This window comes from Tyto alba, unplaced genomic scaffold, assembly GCF_018691265.1.
Source record: "Tyto alba isolate M040663 unplaced genomic scaffold, T.alba_DEE_v4.0 Super-Scaffold_2, whole genome shotgun sequence".
Lineage (NCBI taxonomy): Eukaryota > Metazoa > Chordata > Aves > Strigiformes > Tytonidae > Tyto > Tyto alba.
This window is the reverse complement of record NW_024881282.1, coordinates 15,939,049-15,962,946: the sequence shown is the minus strand read 5'-3', so window position 1 is coordinate 15,962,946 and position 23,898 is coordinate 15,939,049. Positions and strand designations below refer to the sequence as shown.

Here is a 23,898-nt window from a genome sequence, read left to right as displayed (position 1 = left end):
CTTATTTTACTTTAGTTTAAAGCAGCAGAGAGAATAAGCAAGGTAATGCACCTAGTCATTACTACATAAAGCTAGCTATAGTGATTAAGAAAGATACATCACCAGTTGCCCTCCTACTTTACCATCATCCAGACCCGTGCATGAGCTGGGGAGCCCCGTCACAGTGAAGGGTCGGAGAGCCTTTCCCGGCAATTGGGAAGTCCCACGCAGGGCGTCCGCTCGTAGGTGAGGTCTGCGTCTGTGCTGTGAGAGGGCCCGGCTTTTATACAGTTTAACAAACAAGTCTATACAAAATGCACAGGAGATATCTGGTAGATTGACATGCCTCACTCAGGTGTGTCCAGATCTGGCCAGGATCCCGGCATGTCTGAGGAGTTTCTGTTTTTCTTTACATTTGAGATTTATTTTCACCTGTCCATCACATTACTTGTTTGGTTGAAAAGTGGGACTATTTTAGATTGTTGACTTGAGGACACAATGCTGTCTCTGTAAATCCCTATTCTGTCATTTAATTCCACTTTAGCAACAGTTGAAGAATGTTAGCATGTGAAATAATGACAATATATGAAGAACTTATGTTTTATTTTGGTTTGGTAACTCTGGAGGATGTTTTATAGAAAACTAGTTATAGATGACAGATTTGTAGGGAGAACAGAGATGCCATGTTTGATTCTGTAGAAATGTTAATTAGGCACTCAGGTTGTATTACAATGCTGCAAAGAGGTGCTATTTAACTCCTGGTGCTTCAGTGTGGCAAGGCTGGTCACTCCTACCACCATGGCCAGAAGGGAAGAGGAAATGGCCTGTTCTTCCCAGGCCCCTGTTCCTGTTGAGCAACCTCTGCTCTAGATTTTCCACAAAAGCTGAAGGTGCAGCTTAACTTTAATGTGTGCCAGCTGTGTTGGAGAAGAGTAGGAAGTCAGTCTCCTTTCAGAATTTTCTTCTGACAGACTTCCAGAGGAAGTGACTGGTGAATTGAAACATGCTAGCCTTCCAACCTGCACTAAGGAACTTGTGAAAACCCATCACAGCAGGTGTTGGTTGCAAGTTGTCTTTTAAATCAAAACAAGAATTGCATGTCTTCACAGTCTTGTGGAGAAGTGGGCTCCTAGGCTCAACTTTATGTTTTGTATTCCACCAATACTATTTAATTGGCTATGTGTCAACGTTATCGTACAAAGCCTGGCAGCACAATCCTGATCTTGCACTGTTCTTGTCCAAGTTTGGGTTGCAGGATCTGTTTCAACCTTAACACTGTTCAGTGTGTTTTTGTCATTCTTGGCAAGCCAGGGAAAACAATACATTGTGTATAATGTGTGTTTAATTACTTACAGAATAAATCTTTGCCTTGTTTGTTGCAACAACTGTAACTGCTGGAAAATACTTACAGCCCTGGATCAAATGATACTGATTGTTTTAAGATTTCTGAGTCTAAATTTAAGGGGATCGTAAGCTTTTTTTTTGTTCAATAATGTGTAATGCATCCAAGCCTACAATCTGATAATTTAAAGATGTGAGGTCATTCATCTAATTTTTCTCTAAGGACAAGAAATTTTTGCATTGTAAATTCATTGGTGGTTCATCTAGTAACATTTTTAAATATAACAAGCATAGGAACATACCTCATGGGAGACTAAACCATAGACTAATAAATCACTGTCGGAAAGACATTTTTTCTTTGATATGCAGTTTTAATGTTCCTTTTTTAATGCCATACCATTGCCTGCAAATATACTCCTTCCTAATTTATGTTTAGGCAGGTCTATATGGCAGTGGCCAGCTTGACTGCCCTAACACTGGGAATGTGTCTTTTAATTTGTTTTCCTCAGTCAGCTCAGTCTGCCTTTGAGGTCCCAAGTTTACCAGGTTCCTCCTTCTGCTCAACATGTGATTTAGGAACACATTAGGTTGCATTTTCCCAGGGTGAATTTTCCCCTTGCTGGCTTGTGATAATATTTGTGATTTTTCCATGTCCTCAGTGAAGATGGCTGTGCCTGATGTTGCTTTGCCTGCAGGTTTGGACACAGTATCACAACCTGGGGAGGGTGCTGGCCTTGCAGCCACGGCTCCGGGCCAGGCTCCACCAGTGCTTGCTCTGACACCTTTGCATAGCCTCAGGTCTTCTCAGCTCAAAGACAGCCTTTGTAAAATGCCACAAGATTAACTTCTAAAAGATGCTACAGAGGCACTCTGCCTTGCTCCTGCTTGCACTCTGGGACACTATGCTAGCAGTGTGGGCCCTATGGCTAAACTGGGACTGATAAAAAAAGACGTTTGTCTGCTATGCCTTTCCACTTGGATACTTGCTTTCTCTGTGCCTGCCAGACTTACCTGAGGTCCTCTATAGTTTAAGAAGTTGTATGATTATAGAATGGAGAACAGCAATCCCAGACTGCAAACCAGGAAGATGAAACAGCAAAAATTGGATTCAGACCACACCGAGCCACTTGAAACAGGTTTGTTGGGTAGGAGAAGGCTGGTACCTATTCTCATCCCTCCCTTCCTCCTTGAGGAACTTTTGGGATCTCTACACTGCCTTTTAACTATTCTTAGTCTTATTCTGACTCTGCAGTTCCAGGCACAGGTCATCAGAGAAGGTCTTTCCTCCACGCTGGAGAAGCTGGTGTGCTTACAGGCTGGCACTGGTCTAATGCACTTCTAGCTTCAATGACCTTCATGCTATATACCACATTTCCAGAGTTAGTCATGGCATTGTATAAAACTGATTTGTATTTTCTATGCATACTTCTTTATTAAATTCATGACCTTCTGTTTTGCTCTGAGCACTCGATAAAGTCCATGCGTGGCTTCATAATAACGCAGATGACAGATTTGTCACAGAATATTTCTGCTTTTCCCTTACACATACATATTCGCATACACATCTTTTATTAGTTGCAGGGTTCCTGTCACTTTAGACTTGATAAGATAAATCTTACTAGAAAATTTTTGACTAAGTGACACTGTTGCATAAAATAAGCCCCCGTGTGGTGCTGAACTTTGTGCTACTGAACTGAACACCTCCTCGAACCCAGTGCCTGAGTTGTTACCATAATCCTTTGCCAACAACCCCTTCTCAGTTTTTCAACCCACACATTTCTCTCCATGCTGAACTGATTTTGAACAAACATGCCATGCCAAAAAAAAAGATCTATCACATTTTCTATCTCTTGTAATACCAAGAAAAATGCAGTTCTATTTTCCTCAGTTGTCAGTTTGATGACCAGTCAGTGCTTAATTAGAGAAGGTCTCAGACTGTAATTACACAGGGTCAGATTTTGCAACTCATCTGCAACACTGGAAGCTAAAAATAATTTTTAGATCTGTGGAATTTGTGTATCTCATTGTCAGATCATTTTCAGCAGAATCAAATAACATCCAATTTTTTCTGTGACCCTTGACAACAGGGTTTTTTTCACTTTAATAGTTTTGGTTGGGGAAATATTTTAATTGTACAAATTGTTCTGAGTCCCCTTCTTTTCTTAAGCCACAGAAACCTTTTCTTTTAATGATGCTTCTGATCTTGACAGCTATAAAAATGCTTCCTTTTAGTCAGTATTTGTGTCCTGACGTATTTCTTAGGTGATGTGAGGTAAAAAAATACTCTCTAAGCAAAGTTTCCATCAGACTGGAGGAATTGGTCACCATGTTGTCTCATTGTGTGTTCTTGATTCTAGGCATTGTTGTCCAGTCATCAGTCATATTATGAAGCATAAATACAAACTCTTGCAGGATCAGACCCTCTAATAAAGAAGTCTGTGCTGGATGTGAGTCAAACCATAGACACAAGGTTTTTTGCCCTCTCACATTCTTAGCACGCCTAGTTTGGTGTCAGCATGTGCCTCAGCAGTTTCCAATATGCAGTTTGTTGTGGCTACTCTGTTTTGCAGGTAATAGTTATATCCTAGGACCTGAGTCATACCATGTCTGACCAATCTCTACCTCATTTTATTTACCAATATAGTTGTACCCCAAAAGTTCTTCCATAGAGGTCGATCTTTTTCTTTCATTTTGTTGTCACTGCTTGACAGTACTGTGCTTGACACAGTTAATGACATCTGTGAGCCCTGGGGTTCAATGTTTGCAGACTTATGGGTAGTTTTAAAAGATAATCTTATATTTGAGAAAAAAAAAATGAAAAGAACAAACAAACCCTTAAACTTGGGAAAATGGCCTGGAAAGAATGAGTCTAATTTTTCAATTGCTGTAAGACAGGGTGAAACAACCACCTTTGGGGCACAAAAATTTATCTCATCCCAAGGTCTGACCAATAAACTTGAAACAAAAAAATGCTTGGAAGAACCTGGATGGTATGAGGATGGGTAGCCTGAGTGATCCATATGGTTTGTGTTGCATGCTAAAGAGGCTGATAGTGATGGAAATAGGCTGCTGAAAACTTTGCTTTCTCTGGAAGTGAATAGAAATTGGGAATACTGTGTGGGTATGGGTACCTAAACCAAACAGAAAGCAATTACTGTTTTTACAGATTAGGTGAAACTTTTGCATCTGATTGGAAATGATATCTTCTTCTAAACATGTGGATCGTTCTACATGTCCGTATTAGATCTGAGCCGTCTGTCCTCTGGGACATGATGAACACAAGGTTGTGTGTGCTTATCTTATGCTCATGGTTAGCAAGGACCCTGGATATATTGGTCATATTCTTATTCAGGCCTTCCTGCCCTTTTCTTCATATGCATGAGTTTATACAGAAGAATTGGTATTATTAAACTCCAAGGGAAAAAAAGAAAAAGAGCAGTCAGGGCGGATAGAATAAGGCAGCAGAAAAATAGGACACTCTGCTTCCTATATATGTAATTTATCTCCATCAGAAATATGTGAAAATAACCACTCTTCTTTCCCACCTTAGCAGCAACTTTGTGCACTGGCACTGCTATCTCAATTCTGATTCAGGTACATTTTCCAGGTGCATTAAGAACTAGATTAAAAGCAGAAAAAACGCTTGTAATGCCAGCAGCTGAAATATGGAAGATTGCATGGTTTGTGGTCTTCTGGTTGTGCAGTGGCTGTTCAGGAGGATTTGCCATCCTGAACAAAGATGGACAAGGTGTCCATGAGGACTCTATTAAAACTAGCAACAAAAAGTCAAAAGACTGTAGATTTTGTACATTAAAAATACTGATGTCTTCTCCCCATAAATTTGCATTGCTGATGGATGTGAACAGCCTAAAAACCTGACCTGCTCAGACCAGCCAAGTGAGGCCAGGATGGCATGTTTGGTGCTTCCTTGGCATCTTCATAGATGGGGTATGAAGCTACCTCCTGCAATTTTTATTGATACTGACGTTGCACCCAAATAGTTTAAAAATAAATGGCTGTAGCTGTTCTCTGGAGAATACCCATCTTCAGTTACCAGAGAAGCCACTTGCACCCCCAGACCTTGCTCTCTTCTGAACGTGACCCTGTCCTGCACCCATGGGAAGGTGATGAAGACATGCAGATGTTCACACACCCTCAGAGCGAGGAGAGGCCCCGCTTCTGCCCATGGTCCCCAGGGACTTGGTGATTTGTGGTGGTGTGGTACCCTCTTAGTATGGGGAAAACATCTCCCCACACCCTGGAGGAGACTGTGTGTGCAGGCATAAGTCACCCTGCATGCCATGCCACCATGTCACACTGCACATTAGTTTAAATCTTTTCTCTTTGCTCAGCCTAGGCTCTTGTCATGAGTTCCTTTCTGAGTCCATGTGTGCCATCAACTAGAGTTTGTGGATTGCACCTTTTCCTCCATTTACATTCTCCTAAATGAAAGCTTATTTTTCTTTCCTGCCCCTGCTTCTGACCTCTGGTAGTCCCAGCATATTTCTTTGAATCAAATGGTGTTTACAACTTTTTTTTTTTTTTTTTTCATCTTTTTTTTTTTTTCCCAGCTTCAACTTCTGTGACATTTTCCAGGTCATTATTATAAAACTGGAATAAACTGTTCCTCTTGATTTTTACTGCCTGAAAAATATTTAGCCTATCATAATTCTACAGTCATCCTTAATCTATTGGGTTATGCTTTTATTTAGTCATAATTTAAATCAAATGTGTGACACACTAATTCTGACCCAGTACACACCTTCCTGGTCCTGAGATCAAGGTCTCAGTTTGGTGTTTAGGATTTCCTGGTCTGGCTTTTGGTAAGGTGATCCCAAAACTAATATGGTTTAGTTGGATTGTTTACAAATATGTGGCAAATGTAAGGAGTTTTCTTTTTCCCTACTCTTCATTCATAATGTTACTTATAATTGATATTTGTAAGCATAATGAATAAGAGAAATGAGAAGCGTTACTATTCCTTGTATATAGCTTTAACAGAAACGTCATTTTTTAGGAATGGATCTGGGGCTGGAAGTCCAGCATGAATAGTTTTCTTTTCTTTACTCGTCCTAGCTGTTCAATGAAACTCAAGTTAAAAGAAATTCCCAATAAGCAGTATCCTGTGCTGTTTTCAATAAATCAACTGCTTTTGATCCCATCAAAACCCTGGAAAAGCTAGGAGAAAATGGTTCTTGTATTCTTCAGAGATTATATATTCTTGATATTTTTATGATTATTGTTATAATCTTAGAAAGTTTGTATAGTAGTCCTTTTTTGTTGTCCTAGAAAACGCAATGCCTTCCAGTCAAAGCAGAAGGGTGAACAAATTGTTTTGCTTTGCATTATCTGTGAAACATAACACATGCTCCTTCTGCATGCTTACTGCAGAATTAAACAGCATCCTCTGGGAGAGAGCTCAAAAACAAATGGATCTTTCACAAAAAATCAATAGGCTGGGATTGCTGCTAGGACAGCTAATGTCCCTTACGATACCTTTTTACATTGTGTCCTCAGCTTTGGAATTAAATTTGCTTAGGTCCATTAGAGTTTTTCATTATTATTATTATTCCTCCTGTGTTTCTCCCAAATCACATCTGAAAACGTGAGCATGCATGTCAGAGCACTTAGCAAGTCCTTCTAGTAGAACAATGGAAAACTTGGAATATTAAATTAAATAGGCTGTATTTGTTAATTATTTTTTTTCCACCAATTATAGAGTGTGCTTAAGTAGATAATAAATAGGTAGAAACCCAAGTGGAAGGAAGATGGAAAATTAACAGCTAGGTCCTAGGAGGTTTTCTTTCATTAATATTTTTTTTCTACCCCTAGTATTGGGGCCTCTCGGTACATTCCCATTTGGTATGAGTCACACTAAGAAGGAGGACCTGAAATAACCAGCTGTCGCTGCCTTCTGTTAACTCCAAAAGACTTTTTTGCCCACCTGGACACTACCGAGCAAGTGAAGTGTCAGCTTTTTCAGTTTTGCTCAGGGCAGATTGGCCTATTACCAGGGAGGCTGCTTCCAAAAACCTGTCAGTCAGCATGGCAGAAGTTCACCAAAGTCCTCTCAAGGGCACTGGACTCTCCTGGGAGCGAGTTTTTGGCTCCTGCAGTCACTCATCCCAAGGGCTTCTCCACCTGGCAGCTCCCTGATACCATTTTGATGTGCAGCATCGCACTGACAAGGACCCCTCTTCATGTCTGCTCCCTGCCACCCTGGCAGAGCTGGCATGGGTCATCACAGGGGGACCAACATGTTCTGCAAAATGGGCCAGTACTGTGGCCCAGGTGTGCTTAGATACTGAACTAAGGTGAGCAAGGAGCTCAGTTGCCTTCAGCACCCTCCACTGTCACTGCCAAGAGACGGGCATTGTAGACCATAGGGCACAAAGAATCACTGCTGAAAGCAAGTCTCCCTTTCTATACAGTAGTAATATAAAGGGAGCAGGAAGCAGCCTCGGTCTTAGCTTAACACACCTGGCTTGAATGTCTGGGTAGCAATAAGGTGAGCCAGGGCTCACGTGGAAATGGTGAATTCAGTGGCAGTCTATAACACCCGTGGCAAGAGAGTGGCCAGGGCAACTGCACACTCATTAGTCTGACCTAGAAAGTTTACAGGGCACTTGTCAGCAGAGAAGGTGGTTAAAGATACACGAAACTAGAAAAAAAACTCCACATCTTTTTATCAAAGGAGTTCATGCCAAACTGGAGGATAGTCTGGAGGGGAAGGAAATGCTGTATAGCAAATCTAATTGGACTTCAGAGGAGCATCTCACCCAGTGCCACTCAGGAAACAATCGCTTACGCTGGAGGAGATGGCAATTAATAAAAGAGCCATGAGGCAGTCAAAGGGAAGACAGTGTGCTGTAATGCAAAAGGGAGTACCCAGCCAGGGAGAGCTCGCTAATGGGAGTTTCTAAAGGGTTGATCTTACAATCTGTTTTATTTTCAGGTTTTTTTAGGGACCAGATCACAACCTGTCAGAGTAGCATTTTAATGACTTTTGCAGCACACACAGATCTGAAGTGCATTGCTCATGAATGGGAAAATCAGAGTATCAGAGAGAACTGGGTGACCTTGAGCACCAGAGAACTGATTTGCAGTGAAATGCAACAGTCCAAAAAGAACAAAGAGGTCACTCATGTAGAGATTAATAACAAAAACATTTGCTGTTAAATGACATCTCACTGGTTAGCAAAGAAGGGAGAAGAAAGTTTCTGGGTGCACTAGGCATAGGACCAATGAGGTGGTAGTTGCATCTTTTCTGGAATACTTTGCACAATTTTCGTCCCCATAGTATGGAGAAAACACATCTTTCTTGGACTGTGTTCAGGGAACAGCTACAGGACAGTCGGGGAAAAGAGGACATTCTTACTGAGGGCCAAGACAACTTGGCTGGCTTAGTGTAATAAAACGGATGCTGAGAGCAGATATAACATCTCTTCAGAAGTACTGCAGGAAGCAAACTCAGGAGAGGAAGAAAAGGACAAAGCTGGCACTTACATAAGTGCAGTGAAGATAAATTTAGCTTGGAAACAGCTAACCATTCTGAGGAGTTTGGAAGTGACGATCTGGAAGAGCCTTTCAAGATTTGTGTCCTAGTGTTTAATTGCAGAAGTAAAATTTGCCATTCAGGTAAAAACAGCAAAGGAAGGATTGCCTAGTATTTGGAATTAATGTTAGTTGATTTACATTTTGTTTATAATTACTTAACTGCAGTATGTACCATAGTAGCTATTAGCAAATTAAATCCCTTGTACATGGAGATATAAGGACAAGCCTCTCTGATAAATAGAAAAATTAAAGGCAATGCACAATTTGCACAGCATGACAGTGAAGTCCTGTGCAGTCTCTTGTGGGTATTTACATCAAATAGCGTGTTCATGGGCAGTGTAGTGTTAGATGAAATCTAATGTTTCAAAGGCATAGCTATTGTCTCATTTGAGCAAGCCTTATCTGACCTTTTAGAGATCATTTAAATGTGAATGTCTTGGACACTCTTATAATATGCAACCAGCGATGCCTAATTCCAAAACTAGGTGAAAGATGAAGAGAAATATTGACCAGACATAACTATTATTAAATATATTTTTCTGCTACAGTTTTACTTCAACTTTTCATAAATAAATGTATCAAACTGCAGTTAACCTAAATCATTATTACAGCCTTAAACTTTTGAAATTTTAAGTATCTCGTGCTTCCTGCTCGGTTATATTTAGTAAATGTGTCAGAACAAATCAGGACTGATCTTATATGTCATTTTGCACTAGTATTAACTTAGTTGTAACTGATAATGTTGTAGCTACTGATATATAGTAACAACCGGGCTTCAGAAACTCAATTTATGTCTTTTTTTAAAGAGCAAGAATCATATCACATTTGGGATCAGACACTTTGGTGGCTGTCTGACCTTTTGTTACTGACTTTAAAATAGTGGTATCGTGGATGGCTTGCCTTAATGGGACTACATGAAAAAACATAAAAGAAAATTCAATATGGTTAAAGTTATTAGTTCATTTTTTATCTGTTCCAGTAGTAGTTGCCATCAGTGCTAAAATCTGCTCATAGTTCCAGTTTGAATATTAGTGCCTTCAGACTACAGGCACCTGATTTTGATAAATGCTTTCACTGCTAGATAAAAAAGCTTGTTGACATTGGTAATGGCCTCTTGTAGCTAACTACAGGTTGTTATCTAGACACACACGGTTAAGTTACCTCTAACCTTCTTGAAAGACACTGGTCTCCATTTAGTGTTTCATTTCAAGGTATGATATCCAGATTATGAATAATCAGCTACATGCTTTCCAAATTCAGCATCTTTTATTTTAAAGCATGGTCATCAGAATTGAACAGAGCAGTGGTTTGGCCATTGTTGTAAATAAGAAAAATGCAGCCTCTGACTTCCTAGTGAGTAGCCTGCTGTAGGAAAACAGATATCTTTCAGCATCCTTAGGAGAAGCGGTAATAAATATCATTCTGATATGAAAATGAAACCTAGCAATGTGATGGATTGAAAGTATGGTAAAAGAAAAAGGCATTTTAAAGCCTACATCTCTATGCTTTCATTTATCTTTAAGAACAGAAATTGGAGTATACTAAAATGCTACATGAGAAATTATAATTAATCAGTGGAAGTATCCAAACTTGAGTATTTATCACAGCATTTTTTTGAATGGAACAATGACTTTTCTTTTGCCTGTTACTTATCTATCACTGTTGCTGTTACACAGTGTGTTCTGAGTTTGGGGTTTATTTGCTTGAAATACCTATCACTTTGTATATAAAATGTAATATGTATAAAATCAATGACCAGAGAAAATGTTGGTAGTATTGATTGTTACAGAGAAAAAAAGATTTATTTCCAGATTATTATAATTTATTACTACTAGCTAGAAGTTTTTCTGCTTATCAGCTACCTGTCTGCAAACAGCTCTGAATGCAATTAGGTGCATGTTGACTATTGCTCAATATAGATATCACTGCATTTCCTTCTTTTAATTTAAATGTTAGGATTATTTAATCTCTTTTTCTTCAAATTGTAATTTACCCTAGGATTTCCTTAGAGACCTTCCACTGGCCTAGTCCCTAATTCTTACATTCCAGTGAGAGATCCCAGCTTCTTTTTGTTTCTGTACTGGACCTCTTTGAACATGCCTCATTTGACCTCTGATTTGGTTTTGCAGAATTTGCTTTGTGTCTCAGTACATCTCTGAGCCCTGTTCTGCAAATTTCTAGAAACTGCTTCTTTTATATGATTTATAGGTATGGCATCTAAATACCACAAATGAGGTAATCACAGACAAAGCCCAACACTTTCAGATTCTCTGTGTTAGATTTTCCTCAGTTTGTTTCTTTCTTCCTCTTTCTCATGTTTACTTGCCCCAAGAACATTCCTGCATTTTTACCTTTTCCCCCTCACTTCTCATCCATTCCCATGACAAGGTCACAGCAGAGAAGGTTTCTCCTCCAGGAGAAGACATTATTAAACCAGTAGGCCCTAAACATCAGTCTAGGATGCTGTCTGGGCTCTTCTTAACCACAACTCTTTAGTGAACCTTTCCCACTCCTTGAAGTGGAGAGCATTGTCTCAGCTTTTATTATCCATAGTTTATGATTGTTTTGGCAGATAAACAATCTTTTACCAAACCTAATCCAATCACCCCAGGGACCTGCAGATTAGGAGAAAGAGTCTATATAGGAGTTTATAGAGATATGGGCTTCTTCTTTTCACTGGAGAGAGCTGCCAGTGTGTTGTGCCCATTCTATGGCATTTGTTGCCTATCCCAGGCATCAGGCATGATAGATGTCAAGCACCAAAATGACAAAAGACTGGCCTACAGTGATTAAGTATGTAAAATATGAAAAAAACACAGAAATGTTAGAAAGTACTTCTTGCTTTTAATTTGAGGACCAGGCAGTAATTCAGCATGGCTGGGAGAATTCATATGTTTTGCCATATTTGTGGTACAGCAAAGCGAGTCATGGACAACATGCTTCTCAAACTGGCGAGTTTCCCAGCCTCATCCCTGGTGTCTTTCTGATGCCTTTCTTTCTGCCTCTAGGCTGCAAACCATCTTCCTCAGCAAACAGTGCTGTCTGGTTCTGCAGTCTCATATATCCTTAATATCAGTGATTTTGCTTTGTGATCTCTACTTGTGAAAGCCCTAGGTGAAGCAAAGACTATTCCCCATGACTCCTTGTCACTTACTTGAGATCAGTGGTGGGAGACAGGCTATAGACAAAGTCAGTCTGCAAAGGAGAGAGTAGCTTATCTTTGTCTGAAACAGAGCCAAGAACAATATATCAATGTCCATACATATTTAACTCTAAGGACTGACGCAGGATTTGTCTTGCTGAGGTGTAATTTTGGAAGTTGAGGTACAGAAGTTGTTTTTCTTCAATAAAAGTAGCTACTATCAGAAGGTGATTAGTAGCCCTGTTGTTTTGCCTGTATTTTTTCTGTTTGTAGAACAGTTAATGCAATGCTTTGCTGAAGTCTCATGTAATGTTGTTAAGTTGCCATGACACACATGCAAAAATAAAAGCACTGTTGTCAGGGTGATGTAGCCAAATTATTGCCACCCTGTTTCTCCAGTATTCAGTTTAAAAAAGGTATATATTTTTTTTATGTTTTAACTAAAAGTTTTAGTGTCATTTTAAGTAATGAAGAAAACAATAGCCAAGTGATCATATGCAAATTCATGTAAACAAGGTAGTATGAGTTGAATATGTAGCACTGAAAATAGATTTGTCCTTCAGGTTCTGCTAGGGACAATGGTGAGAAAGGAGGAGAGGGTTTTATAATGATGAGAACCACTTTGATATTATTACTTTAAATAGCTGCAAGCAGAAGCTGTAGATAATAATAATCTTCAAACTGTAGAGGTTGAAAGCTCTGAGAAGCCAAGAATGACTGCAGCTGCCTTGAGTGATGGTGGAACAAAGCCATATAGTTGTGAATAGTTTATGCAGATGAAATATAATCACAGAGTCAAAATGTGCAGTCATCAGGTTTGAGATCCAAGAAGCAGGTGGTACACATGTCTATCTCAGGGTTTTGGAGGGGTTCCCTGGCATCAACCATCTCAAAGAATCATAGACTAAAGAAACAGTTTTGATATCTACAATTAGATAACACAAGGGGACCATCACTTCAAACACAAAATTATTCCTTGTCTACTGTCTTCTCCAGACATTCAATGAGGCAAATTGTTCCTGTTTTAAAATAATGCCTCAGAACTCAATGCCACTTTTTTTTCTGGAAGTGCTAAATGGAAGCTAATGACAGAGAGGAAATGATTTCCAAGTTTTGCAACTGGCAACCATTACCAGAGGATCCATGAGCTTTTAAAATCCATTTTTATGTACTTTAAATCATGCCTTGTCAAGAACTGGGCAACCAAATGTGTAGAGAATTTGGCCAAGCTAGCCCACTGATCTTGAATTATTTATGACCTGATCATAGGATTTGCAGATCTCTTTACTGTTTATAAAAAAAATCTGCATTAAAAATTTCACTAATAATGTTTTTCTTCTGTATTTCTAGCATAAAATGGCCACTTTAATTATTAACATTTTAATAGCCTTTCAGTGTAGTTTCAGTGGTCACTTAGTGACCCTATAGTGTGATGAGGTTTCTTGACTTCTACTAATCTTAAGTACTGAAGAAATCACTACAGTTTTGCTGCCTCAAATTTGAGAGAAAGGAACATTTTAAGGAAGAAGAAACAATAACATTATTGAATAAACAATCATGTGACTATTGAGACTTTTGAATATTTTTCTATAACAAATGAAAAGCGTTAAAATACCAGGTATATTGAGTGTGGATCTGAAAGCAGCTCTGTTCCTTCTTGACTAAAGGACCATTTTATTGATGAATTAGCAGATTATGTAATCAGTTTTCTGTTTTCCATTCATAAGAAATAATTGAATATACGCATATATGTGTGGTCCAATGCAGCACTGAGTCTAGAGAGCATCATCTGAGCAGCTACCTTTCCATTTTCCCTTTCAGTTGCCAACTTAAAAAATGCATAGCAGATACTGAGTCAGTGTAGAATGGTCAGCCTAGGCATCAATCCATCTTCTTTAAATCTTTTCATTGTAAATTCTGTTATTAGAAATTAAAATCTTGGTATGCTGTCACTTCAGTCCACTTTCCTTACCTGCCTACTAATTCTGATCATTAGCTATTCACTGCATGTGTGTGTTTAATAACCATTCTGTAATGCTGCCTATTTTTCCATTTTTCACGGTTTAATTATTCCAGTTGGAAATGAGTAAAACTGCCAAAAGATTAAAGAAATGGCTTATTCATTATTTAAGTAATGATTGCCCATTACTCATCAGACAAGTGGATTGGGATTCAGGTGACCACATGTCAATATCTACAATTTTGACATCTGTATCTAAGCTAGTCCTCCCAGGCTCCCTTTATAGACAATGGAGAGAAAAATGCATTTTTAGGATGCAATGTCATCCTAAATTAAGCTTCTAAAATAGATCAGATGATTTGCACCCTAAAAATGCTAGTTTTAGTTGACTGAAAATGGGAATAAGAGTGACTAGCTTAGATGTTTACTTCGTAGATGTCCAAAGGTAGATGAGATGAATCCCATCCCTGTGCTCAAATTAATCATCGATGCCTAGAGGTTTTATACAATGACACTTCTAATGTGAATGTACTGTGGCTGTGTTTTCTGATGTAAAGGACAGTGCCATTCAGCACTCTGCATGGGTGAGTGAAACCTGTTCAGACACCAAAAGCAGTACAGTCATGTTAGGGCTACATTGCAAATGGATTAGATTACCCTGCTTTTCACCTTGGCTAAGTAGACCAGGGTGTTAGCATGTCCACATTCTTTCCAGAATAGATCAGTTTGGGGAACAGCATTTGATTGTATACATACAGAGGTGGTGTTTAATATTTGTGTTGGGGGATAAATGTAATGGCCTTGACTAGATTAGGTCCTGCTATGCAAAGCAGCATATATCATATTACAAATAATAATAATACCTATTCTTGCCCCAGCAAGCTCACAAGAAGCTAGTTTATGATTAAATATAATATATATATATATATAAATATAATAAAAAGGGAGGAACCTGAATGGAAGTAGCATAATTAAGGAATGACACATGACAAGGGCCTGTTGCATTAAAGAGGGTTGAAAAAGGTGACAGATGTTGAATGCTGAGACATTTTTTAGGTACTGCAGTTAATTTAGGACATTGCCTTAATGGTGATTTTTCCTGTGGGTTTTTCCCCTTAGGATGATTTCCAGCATGCAGCCTCAGAAACCAACTGGGAGTCAGTCACAAGCTCTGTCTCAGTAAGTAATTTGTTACTATATTGCCCATGGATGGATAGATAGGGTGTCTTGAATCCAACTCACTATAATGGCACCTGCACAGAGAAACCATGTATTCACCTTTGGCAGAGGATTAAATAAGTGTTTATCCAACTCATACTGGAGTCAACCAGTGTGTTTTTAAGGAGAAAAGATTCAGGATATGCCCTCAGCTGTTGTAACCACATGAGATAGCCATTGGGAAACATTTCTTGCTTTCAAACTCGTTCTGCCAAGATGAAATGCAAGATACAAACTCATTACAATTTTCAATTGCAAAATGTCTTGACCTAAATAGAAGACTATATTTAAAACAGGCTGGCAGGAAAATGGATCTAGCTTTTCATTGTCAATACTGACACTTTTTTAAGTGTTTATAAACAAATATTATATCTGACACCTCCATATTCAGCAGTGAAATACAACTTGGAAAAAGAAAAAAAAAAAAGAAAGAAGGAAAACAGTTAATCCAGTCCAAAATTTTATTTTTCTCTTCATTACATGTGATTTGTGTTATTGGCCAAAAATCTGTCCTCTCTTTCATTTCCCAAGTTAAATACTGGGGAATGGCAATGTGACAACAGAATTTATAATGTGGGCAGTTCTCTTCGGTGCTGGTCAGCGCCATGTCACAGCTCTTGTAAACTCCTCTTAAAACACAAGACGAGAATAAGCACTCAAAGCAGACTTGAGACCAATGTTTGGAGCATTCATGGAAGAGGGTTTAGTGATGGCACATTTGCTACAGTAGCTGCCAGGAGTTGCCAGTGGAAGAGCAGAAAATAAAATATGGGTAAATTCTACTAATTAGTGTCCAAACCAGGCAGTGAGTAGAGAGAAAATTCTGTATTGCCAAAATTAGAAAAGGAAGCCTATTAAAAGCCAATCCCACTTGTGTTTACCCTTGAGTTTGCAATGCCACTTGTTCTTCATGATATGATGCATTCATTGATAGCCTTGAACTAATTGTGCTGAAAGTCCTGAGTAGTAATGTTAGCAGGGTTGAGATCTACTGGATGTGCCAAGTAGGAGATGCTAAAGCACTGTTTTACTGAAAGACATAAACACCATTTTTCATTCTAATATGGGGTTGGAAAAAAATCTATGTAATAGAATATTTTGTTTAAAAATATGCCAAGCTGATACTTGAAAATGTAGGCCTAGGGCTCCCTCATCAGGTAACTATGAAAATGAGATCAAGATTATGGTAAATTCTATGTTAGTTATCCTCCTTAGCATTGTAAGGATCACAGTATGCCAAGCAATAATCCAGTATTCTTTTCATACTGAAAAAAAAAAAAAAAGTTTATTTATCTTTCATATCTATTTGTTTCAGAAAAGTTGTTGTTAGTGTGTTACAGGTAGGGAAGTTCAGTACAAATATTACAAGTTGCAAGCTCATGATCAAGATCACACACATGGAAACCTACACTAAACCAGTAGCAGAACCCCAGTTTCATTGGTGTTCGCATGCCACCCCCTAATAAAACATACCTTTTTCCACTGGACATGCATTGCACCCACCAGCCCTCTCTTGTCCTCAGGGAAAATAAGGCAGGGACATAATGAATTTTTCCCAAAGGCACTAAGGAAAAAGTCTGAGGACATCTGAATTCTTCAGGAGAGAAAGGTTCATGGATTCTGCTGTGGTCCTGAGGGGCAGGAGGACAAATTCAGACCTGTCAATTGCCAACAAGATGACATACTGTTCTGCTGATACTCAGTTAGCATGGCAGATCTAAGTCCTGCTCCTCAAACCAACAGACAACCCAAAGACTCATTTTAGGGTCTGGGTACATTACAACTCTCAGAATGAAAATCTGATAGTAAGCAAATTCTGTCTTCCTTGTCTGAGGCCGTATCACAGAGTCATATTTTGTTTCAGAAAGCAAAACCCAATACTTCTGCCCTTAGCCCAATATGACCAAGTCAGAAAAAAGCAAAAAAAAAATCACTCCTTATTAGGTTAGTTTCCATTATTTCTGAAGTAATGTTATGACCAACAAACAACTGTGGTGCACACTGAAATGCCTGTCAACTTCACATACTGATAGAAAATAGGAAAGAATGGGGGAACAGAAATTAAGTGTAAGACCACTGACAAAAAAAGATGCCTTTGTGTCCCATGAAATTAAAAAGTGTTCAGTGTTTTTAAGAAACATAGAAGAGATACATAATGTGGAAAATCTTTGCTCTTCATTGCTTCTTACATTTCACTCTTCCTTTTTCCCTCTCTTTGGATATGATCTTGGAAGCCAGATTACGACAAGCACAAGCTCTTCTAAAGCTAGCGCCTCATTCTTGGCAGGAGAAAAGAGAGGCAGTTGGGTTGGCAGCTCTGAAGTTACTTTTGGGCCTGTCGTATGATGTTGCTGCCAGTAGGTTATCTGAGCTGTTGAAATAATTTCTCTTGACTTGGCTGTCACTGAGAAAAACTTAAGCTTTCTTCTGTGTGTGAACGATGTTGCACAAATCTTTTGAGTAGGAGCTTTTATATGAGAAGAAAATGGGGAATCCCTGCTGCCTGTATGAGTTTGAAATGCCCTGCAAATTCACAGCCTGACCTGCAGTTCTGTAATGAAATGCACAGTTAAACACGTGAAAAAACCTCTTGCATCATCTAGGCCACACACCTATGGCCTGGATTTTATGCTGCTGTTTCTTTAGCATCTTGCACTATCTCCCTCACTTTTGAAAGGTAGTCGGGGACTGATGTTTCCCTGTTGATCTGCGGTCACAGATGAGCCATGAGCTCTCTTCAGTAAGCAAGTAGCATTTGTGTGCATTTTTCTTTTGTAACCTCAAAGACAGGGTTAGCAAACTGTGTGATGCCCGCCCACAGCAGTCTCTCCTGCAGTATTGTTTTAGATAACAATGCTGTGTTCACTTTGCTGGCGTGAGCTTTTCAACTCCTGGAGCTTCCGTCTCTCTGATGGTCTCTATTCCAAGCCACTTAGAAGTCAGGAGAGATGCTCTGAGGTATGCCTTCCCTTTTAGTGGGTCATGAATTTTTACAGCCATCTGCAAAGTGTCTTACGTAGTGCTGCATCGCAGAGGCATTGCGGTCACAAGTGGGCCCTCTGAAAATTCTTGTGCTGTTGGTGGTAAGCAGTAAAGCACAGCTATGGCTTCTTGACTGAACTATTGTAATGTTTTCTATTTCTTCTCTTTCTTCTATTTAATAATTTAGTTTGTCTGTACTTTCAGCAAACATATGCAGTAAAATATCAAGGATTGTTAATTTTGTGATATAAGTCACCATTGAAGACAAATGTTTTATTTTAGAAGACATACATACCTTAAAACTATTTTAGCAAGCATTGAAGGATACAATCCTGCAAACAAGTGAGTAACTTTACTCAAATGAGTTGACCTTTCCATTACTATACAACTGAGTAAAGTTAATCACAAAGATTAATAGTTTAACATGCATTTACTTGGGAGATGAGGCAAAAATATTATGTTGGGGAGCCATTAATTTTAAATGGCATATTTCCACTTAGTTACTTCAGGGCTGGGTTTTCAAGACGGAATACGGCTTCTAGGGTTTTTCCCCCAATGTTTTAACCTATAAAACCAAAATCCAAACAATTCTTGTGCTATATTATGCTTCTTGTTGTACAAAATCAGGTATTTTGACTGTGGTCCTTAAGAAAGTAAGAGATCTGCATTAATTGTTTTTCTTGCACATATTTTACACATACTATCAGGCTTCATGCTTGGACAAGGGAAAAAGTGATACTGAGGTAATGAATATTGTGATTCTAAATAACAATTATTTCAACAGTTTAAAGTCCTCTCCAGTAAAAATGAAATTGCTGCAATCTTTCTGTCAAAGTCATGTTGTGCCACAAGTTCAGTGGAAACCAGATATGCTCAGAAAATAATACTTTGTCCTTCCTGGTGGGAAATAATATTCCATTTGGTATTATGATACAGTTGTGAGGACATAACTATGTTGGTAATCTCAGTATTCATTGTTACATTACTGAGATCCAAATATCACATTTTTCCTCATTTGCTTAGTAGCTTGTATTTTTGATAAAAGGGTGGGAGAATTGGCATTCATCAGTGTTTCATAATACATTTAATTCTTGGGAATAAAAGGCCATCTTTTCAAGTCTTTAACCAAGCCAAATTTGTTGTCCAAAATGACCAGGGAAAGAAAGACAGTCTAGTGGACTTGTTGCATTTGTCTTTCTGTACTGTGGTTTCCGATATGCCTGGATTTACCAACAGAGCTGTGAAGGCACCACCCCAGCACTACAAGGCAACTCCATTCTGTGATCATGGCCATCACGGGTTTCAAAAGACGTTTCCATTACCTCTTTGTATGCCTGCAAACCGTCATCCCGTTTGAGGAGTCGGTGTGCATGTTGACCATCCAGCAATGGCAGTGCTTCCACTCACTGCATCTTCTCCGGGATTTGCTTGGGAATTTCTTGGTGTGTCTTCTCCTTGCAAAAAGTAAACACAGGCATAACAAAGCCTAGCCCAGCTAAGAACTTCAAAAGATGGCCCATAGTAGCTGTTTCATTCAATAATGAGACAAGTTTCTCCATAACTGTTTTCAATTGTTTTAAGTGGTGCTGTAATTTATTCCAAGTACACTGAGATGTATGTCACTCTTAGGGGGTATCCTATCCCTCTCCATCAGTGACTGACCCTACGCTCACGGCAGAAGCACTGGATCAGACCATTGCTGCATTTGACACAGTGGAGGATCTGCTCAAACACTTTAACCCAGACTCCTGGCAAGAAGATCTTGAGAATTTGTACACAGACAATGGCCACCATTATCGAGGCAGGAGCTACCATGACAGGAAGTCCAAAGGTAGGAAAAGACACTGTATACATACTTTGGGGCAAGACCAGAATACTCTTTCACTCTGCATAGAAATGTCCATTGGTCAGATATTAGATTCTGGTGCCTGTGTTCCTGTTAGAGTCACAGGGCAAGGTACCACCTATTAAAATCAGAGATAAGTCATTAAATCCTTAATAATTTTCTGATTGAACAGGATCTCGCCTGAGAAATCAGACTGAAAGCTGCCCATCATTATGATGAATTCACAAATAAAATATAGGCCCATGTGTAAAGGACAGATGGTTCTCAGCTTCACCCTCTTAAACATTGTTTGTGTGTAAGGCATGGGGCTCCTAATTACCTGCAGTATCATCCTCCTTAAATACTCTGCTTAGGGATTTTTCTCCGTTGAGTGAGGAATAATCACTTTTATCACATTGTGCTTAGGGAAGCATCTGGTGCAGACACCTGTATGTGCAGCTGTTTTTTTAGGATGTGAACGTCTCACTGTTTTTCATTATGTTGGCGAGGAACATTATTATGGTTTAACATCTTTGTCTGTAATTGAGCAAAGCACACACTTCTGGGTTATATTTCTTGTTTCCTTCTGTTGGTTCAAATCATTCGCCAAGTGGTAAAGCAAAGGGATGTTAAGCTAGCAGTACAAACCCATAGTGACAAAGAAACACTATTTAGAAGAGACACTCGTGCTCTGGGGTAACTGTGCACTGAACAGGGTGATGAAATTGCCCTTTATGTGCAGGTACAGATCTAGGAGGTCTGTTAGGGTTCTCCAAGATGACAATTGTAGTTTTTACATCAGATCTGGAGTGAAATATTTTATCTGAGTTCTCTTGTTGATATTGTCTTCCATTTCCAAGTTATATATTAATATGCATTCTTCTTTATAACTTCTTTATAAAGGGAGAGAGGATTTTAATTCTGTGTTTGTAACTTACTTGCCATCAAATGATGAGGCTTTGATCTTAAAAGGGATAGATAGGCTGCATGTGCATTAGGGAAGATAGTGTCAAGGAGTGTTCCCAGGCCCTGAAGTCCAGTCACCGTATTGCTAAGTTGTCAGCCTAGTGTCTGCTTAGTTTTGGCCTAGGCCAGGTGTCATTCTCCCAGGTCATTGCTGGTTATGAGCCAGGGGTTGTCAGAGGCCAGCTGCCATTCCTGGTGGGTAGTTTGCACATGGCCATCTTGTCTTAGAGAGTAAGAGATAAGCAGTAGGGATGTCGGCTGTCCCATGGCTGTTGACCTTTGTGCAGGAGAATGACCTCAGGTGTGTATAATGTATTAGATGTGCAGCCAACTTGGCGTAGTTTCCAAGACTTGTTGGCCATGTCTGTTTTTGGGCTCACCACTTCAATGGAATCTGAAATAAAGTCCTGAGCAGCCATCCAGTGAAAATTGAACCCCTTTACTTTGTTCCCTATTGGCACATCAGAAATTTCAGGCAACCACAGCAGCCCATGTTTTTTTGAAAAACATCACCTAACTGCATCACTTCTGAGATCAGTTTGATCTCATTTAGGCGTCTGTGAAACATGATCTGTTGTGTCCCTTATTCCCAGGATTAATTTGGCACGGATAGACATGTATATTAAAGAAATAAAGGATCTGGTTTGATTTTAATAAAAGCTGATTAGAAACCTGGATCCTGTACTGGTTCTGCTCTCCAGATTTCATTTGATTCTCAGATCATATATGGCCTAGTACCCCATATATTTAAATGACCACATATGTATAAAATAGTATTTGCTGCTTTATTGGTGTTGAGCATGTAGGCTAGAGGTATCAATTTGATCTGTTATTGCTTGGAAAATTCAGATGCATAAAGGCTTCTCCATTTAGTATAAGTGTAATTCAGCTTCTTTCATAATAAAACACTGTAAAAAAAAAAAACATAAAGATTTTTCCAGTTATTATTTTAACACTTGATTTATTTTAATAGGAATTTTTTGTTGTTGATTTGGTTACAGGAATAAGAAAAAAAGTTTTATGACAGCTTTTCTTTTGTCTTCAAACTAAAAGCCAAATTCCCTGACTATTAGCAGCTCTCTGGACAAAAGTACCTCACCACAATCAAATCTTTAAAAAATTTCAGTTAAGTATTTTTACTTAGTCATAAACTTCTGACAAGATTAAAGGCTTGTTATTGGATGATATCAGGAGTAGGGAATAGCTCTAACAAGTCCTTAAATTAGAAAAGCTTGGTGACTTTTAAACACAGACACTGTGGATCTCTGAGGAATGTTTACAGGCACTGGGATAACCTTGCAGCAGAGAGCAATAGATTATATCATCATTTATCTCAGATACCTATCTGTTTCTGCTTCCAGCTCATTTTTTGTTTGTTTGTTAGTTTGTTTTTTTACCCTCAGTTAGAACAGCCCTGAGGCAGATAAGAACAATTTGATATAATCTGGGCCTATCTTTCAAAGCATTTTCAGAACAAGTCACATAAATGGTATAAATTAATCACTAATGATTTTGCTCCTATCCAATTCTCTGCCCATACCAAATTGTGCCACAAAATTGAGCTCTAAGATGTGGTGTTGCTGAATACTAGTTCTGATAACAGGGGTATGTGATAAATGTCAGGGGGGGTTTAACATTTAAATAGGTATTCCTATGTTACAATTTGAGTCCAGTACCTCTTGTCTTTTCAGAGAAGACTCTGTTTCCATCTTCTTTACTCCCTTCCATCATATATTTGTAGACCTCAATATACACATATGCAGGTCAATCTCTCTCTGGATACCTTCTGCAAGATCCCTAAAGATGAAGAGTATGTTGATTCAATCTATGTGTATGATAACCCCACTCCATCTACAAAATCTGATCTCACACCTCTACAACACTGATGCATCTCTATTGAGTTAAATGCATTTCTTTCTATTTATGCTATTGAAGTGAGATATTGGTATCAAGTGTACCTCACTAATAACCACATGAAGTTTGAAATTTAATTCTACATATGTTCAGTGAGGTTTGCTGTTAACCACTCCAGTAAAAGTTAACAATAGAATTGCAGTGAAACTCAGACTGGCAGAAAATGACAGAAAAGAAGGGGGAAGAAAAACATTCACATTTTCAAAATCCTTAGATGAGAGGCCTTGTATAAACTACAGTGTGCACCGCCTATATGAAAATATGACAAGCAGATGTTTCAGATGACCTTTGCAGCAGTTGTAAATATATTCAAAAAACTTTGCTAGCCACTGCTGAATTTTAGAAACTCTGAAAATATGAATATTCAGCCTTAAGCTCATCCTGAACTATTAGGAAAAAAAACGGTCATACGAAATAAAGCATATCCTTTAAAATAATTCCTTTTGCATTGCTGTAATATGTTGTAGCTGACCTCAGTGTCATGGTAATTTAGCTATTAGAAATATAAAGTATCTCTAAAAGGATATCACTGGCTATTGGGTTTTTTAATACTGTTCTTAGCAAGAGCACAGGTAGATTAAAAAGAAAACAGCCATACTCTACAATTATGTTGAACTTCTAGACTAATAGATTTCTATTCTTTTAGAAAGTCATAAAGAGCATCCAGGCATATTTGAAAGTTGACATCTTCATCTTACAGTTTAAATTTTTGAAAGCTTCAATGTATCTGCTTGATAATATTAGAAGAGCTCCTCAGAGATACTATTGTAAACAGATCCAAACATCAATTAAACATTATTTAACTTTTTCCACATGCTTGTTTGCATTCATCTTTTGTTCTTCACTCTGAAGTTTGAAAAAGGCTTTATCATTTAAAAAAGACCTCTACTTGTGTACAAATGAAGAATGAAAGGAGAAAGAAAAAGTTCACTGTTTCTCATCACAGAATTAGATCTAATTGTCTATTGTATTGTACCAAGAGTAAGGGATCATCTTTAAAAGGTATGTTTCAGA

General features: G+C 38.6%; 1 protein-coding gene across 5 annotated transcripts in view; it reads left to right on the top strand.

The window, feature by feature from the left end:
- PDGFD (platelet derived growth factor D) overlaps nucleotides 1-23,898 on the top strand; it is a 142,556-nt gene that overhangs the window by 96,273 nt on the left and 22,385 nt on the right. For 4 of the 5 annotated variants that reach the window (XM_042793066.1, XM_042793064.1, XM_042793065.1 and 1 more), the window contains 2 exons: nucleotides 15,099-15,158; nucleotides 19,809-20,010. In XM_042793066.1, the coding sequence (XP_042649000.1) occupies nucleotides 15,099-15,158; nucleotides 19,809-20,010 (262 nt within the window). The remainder of the gene's footprint in view (nucleotides 1-15,098; nucleotides 15,159-19,808; nucleotides 20,011-23,898) is intronic. The other variant, XM_042793067.1, reaches the window with a different exon arrangement.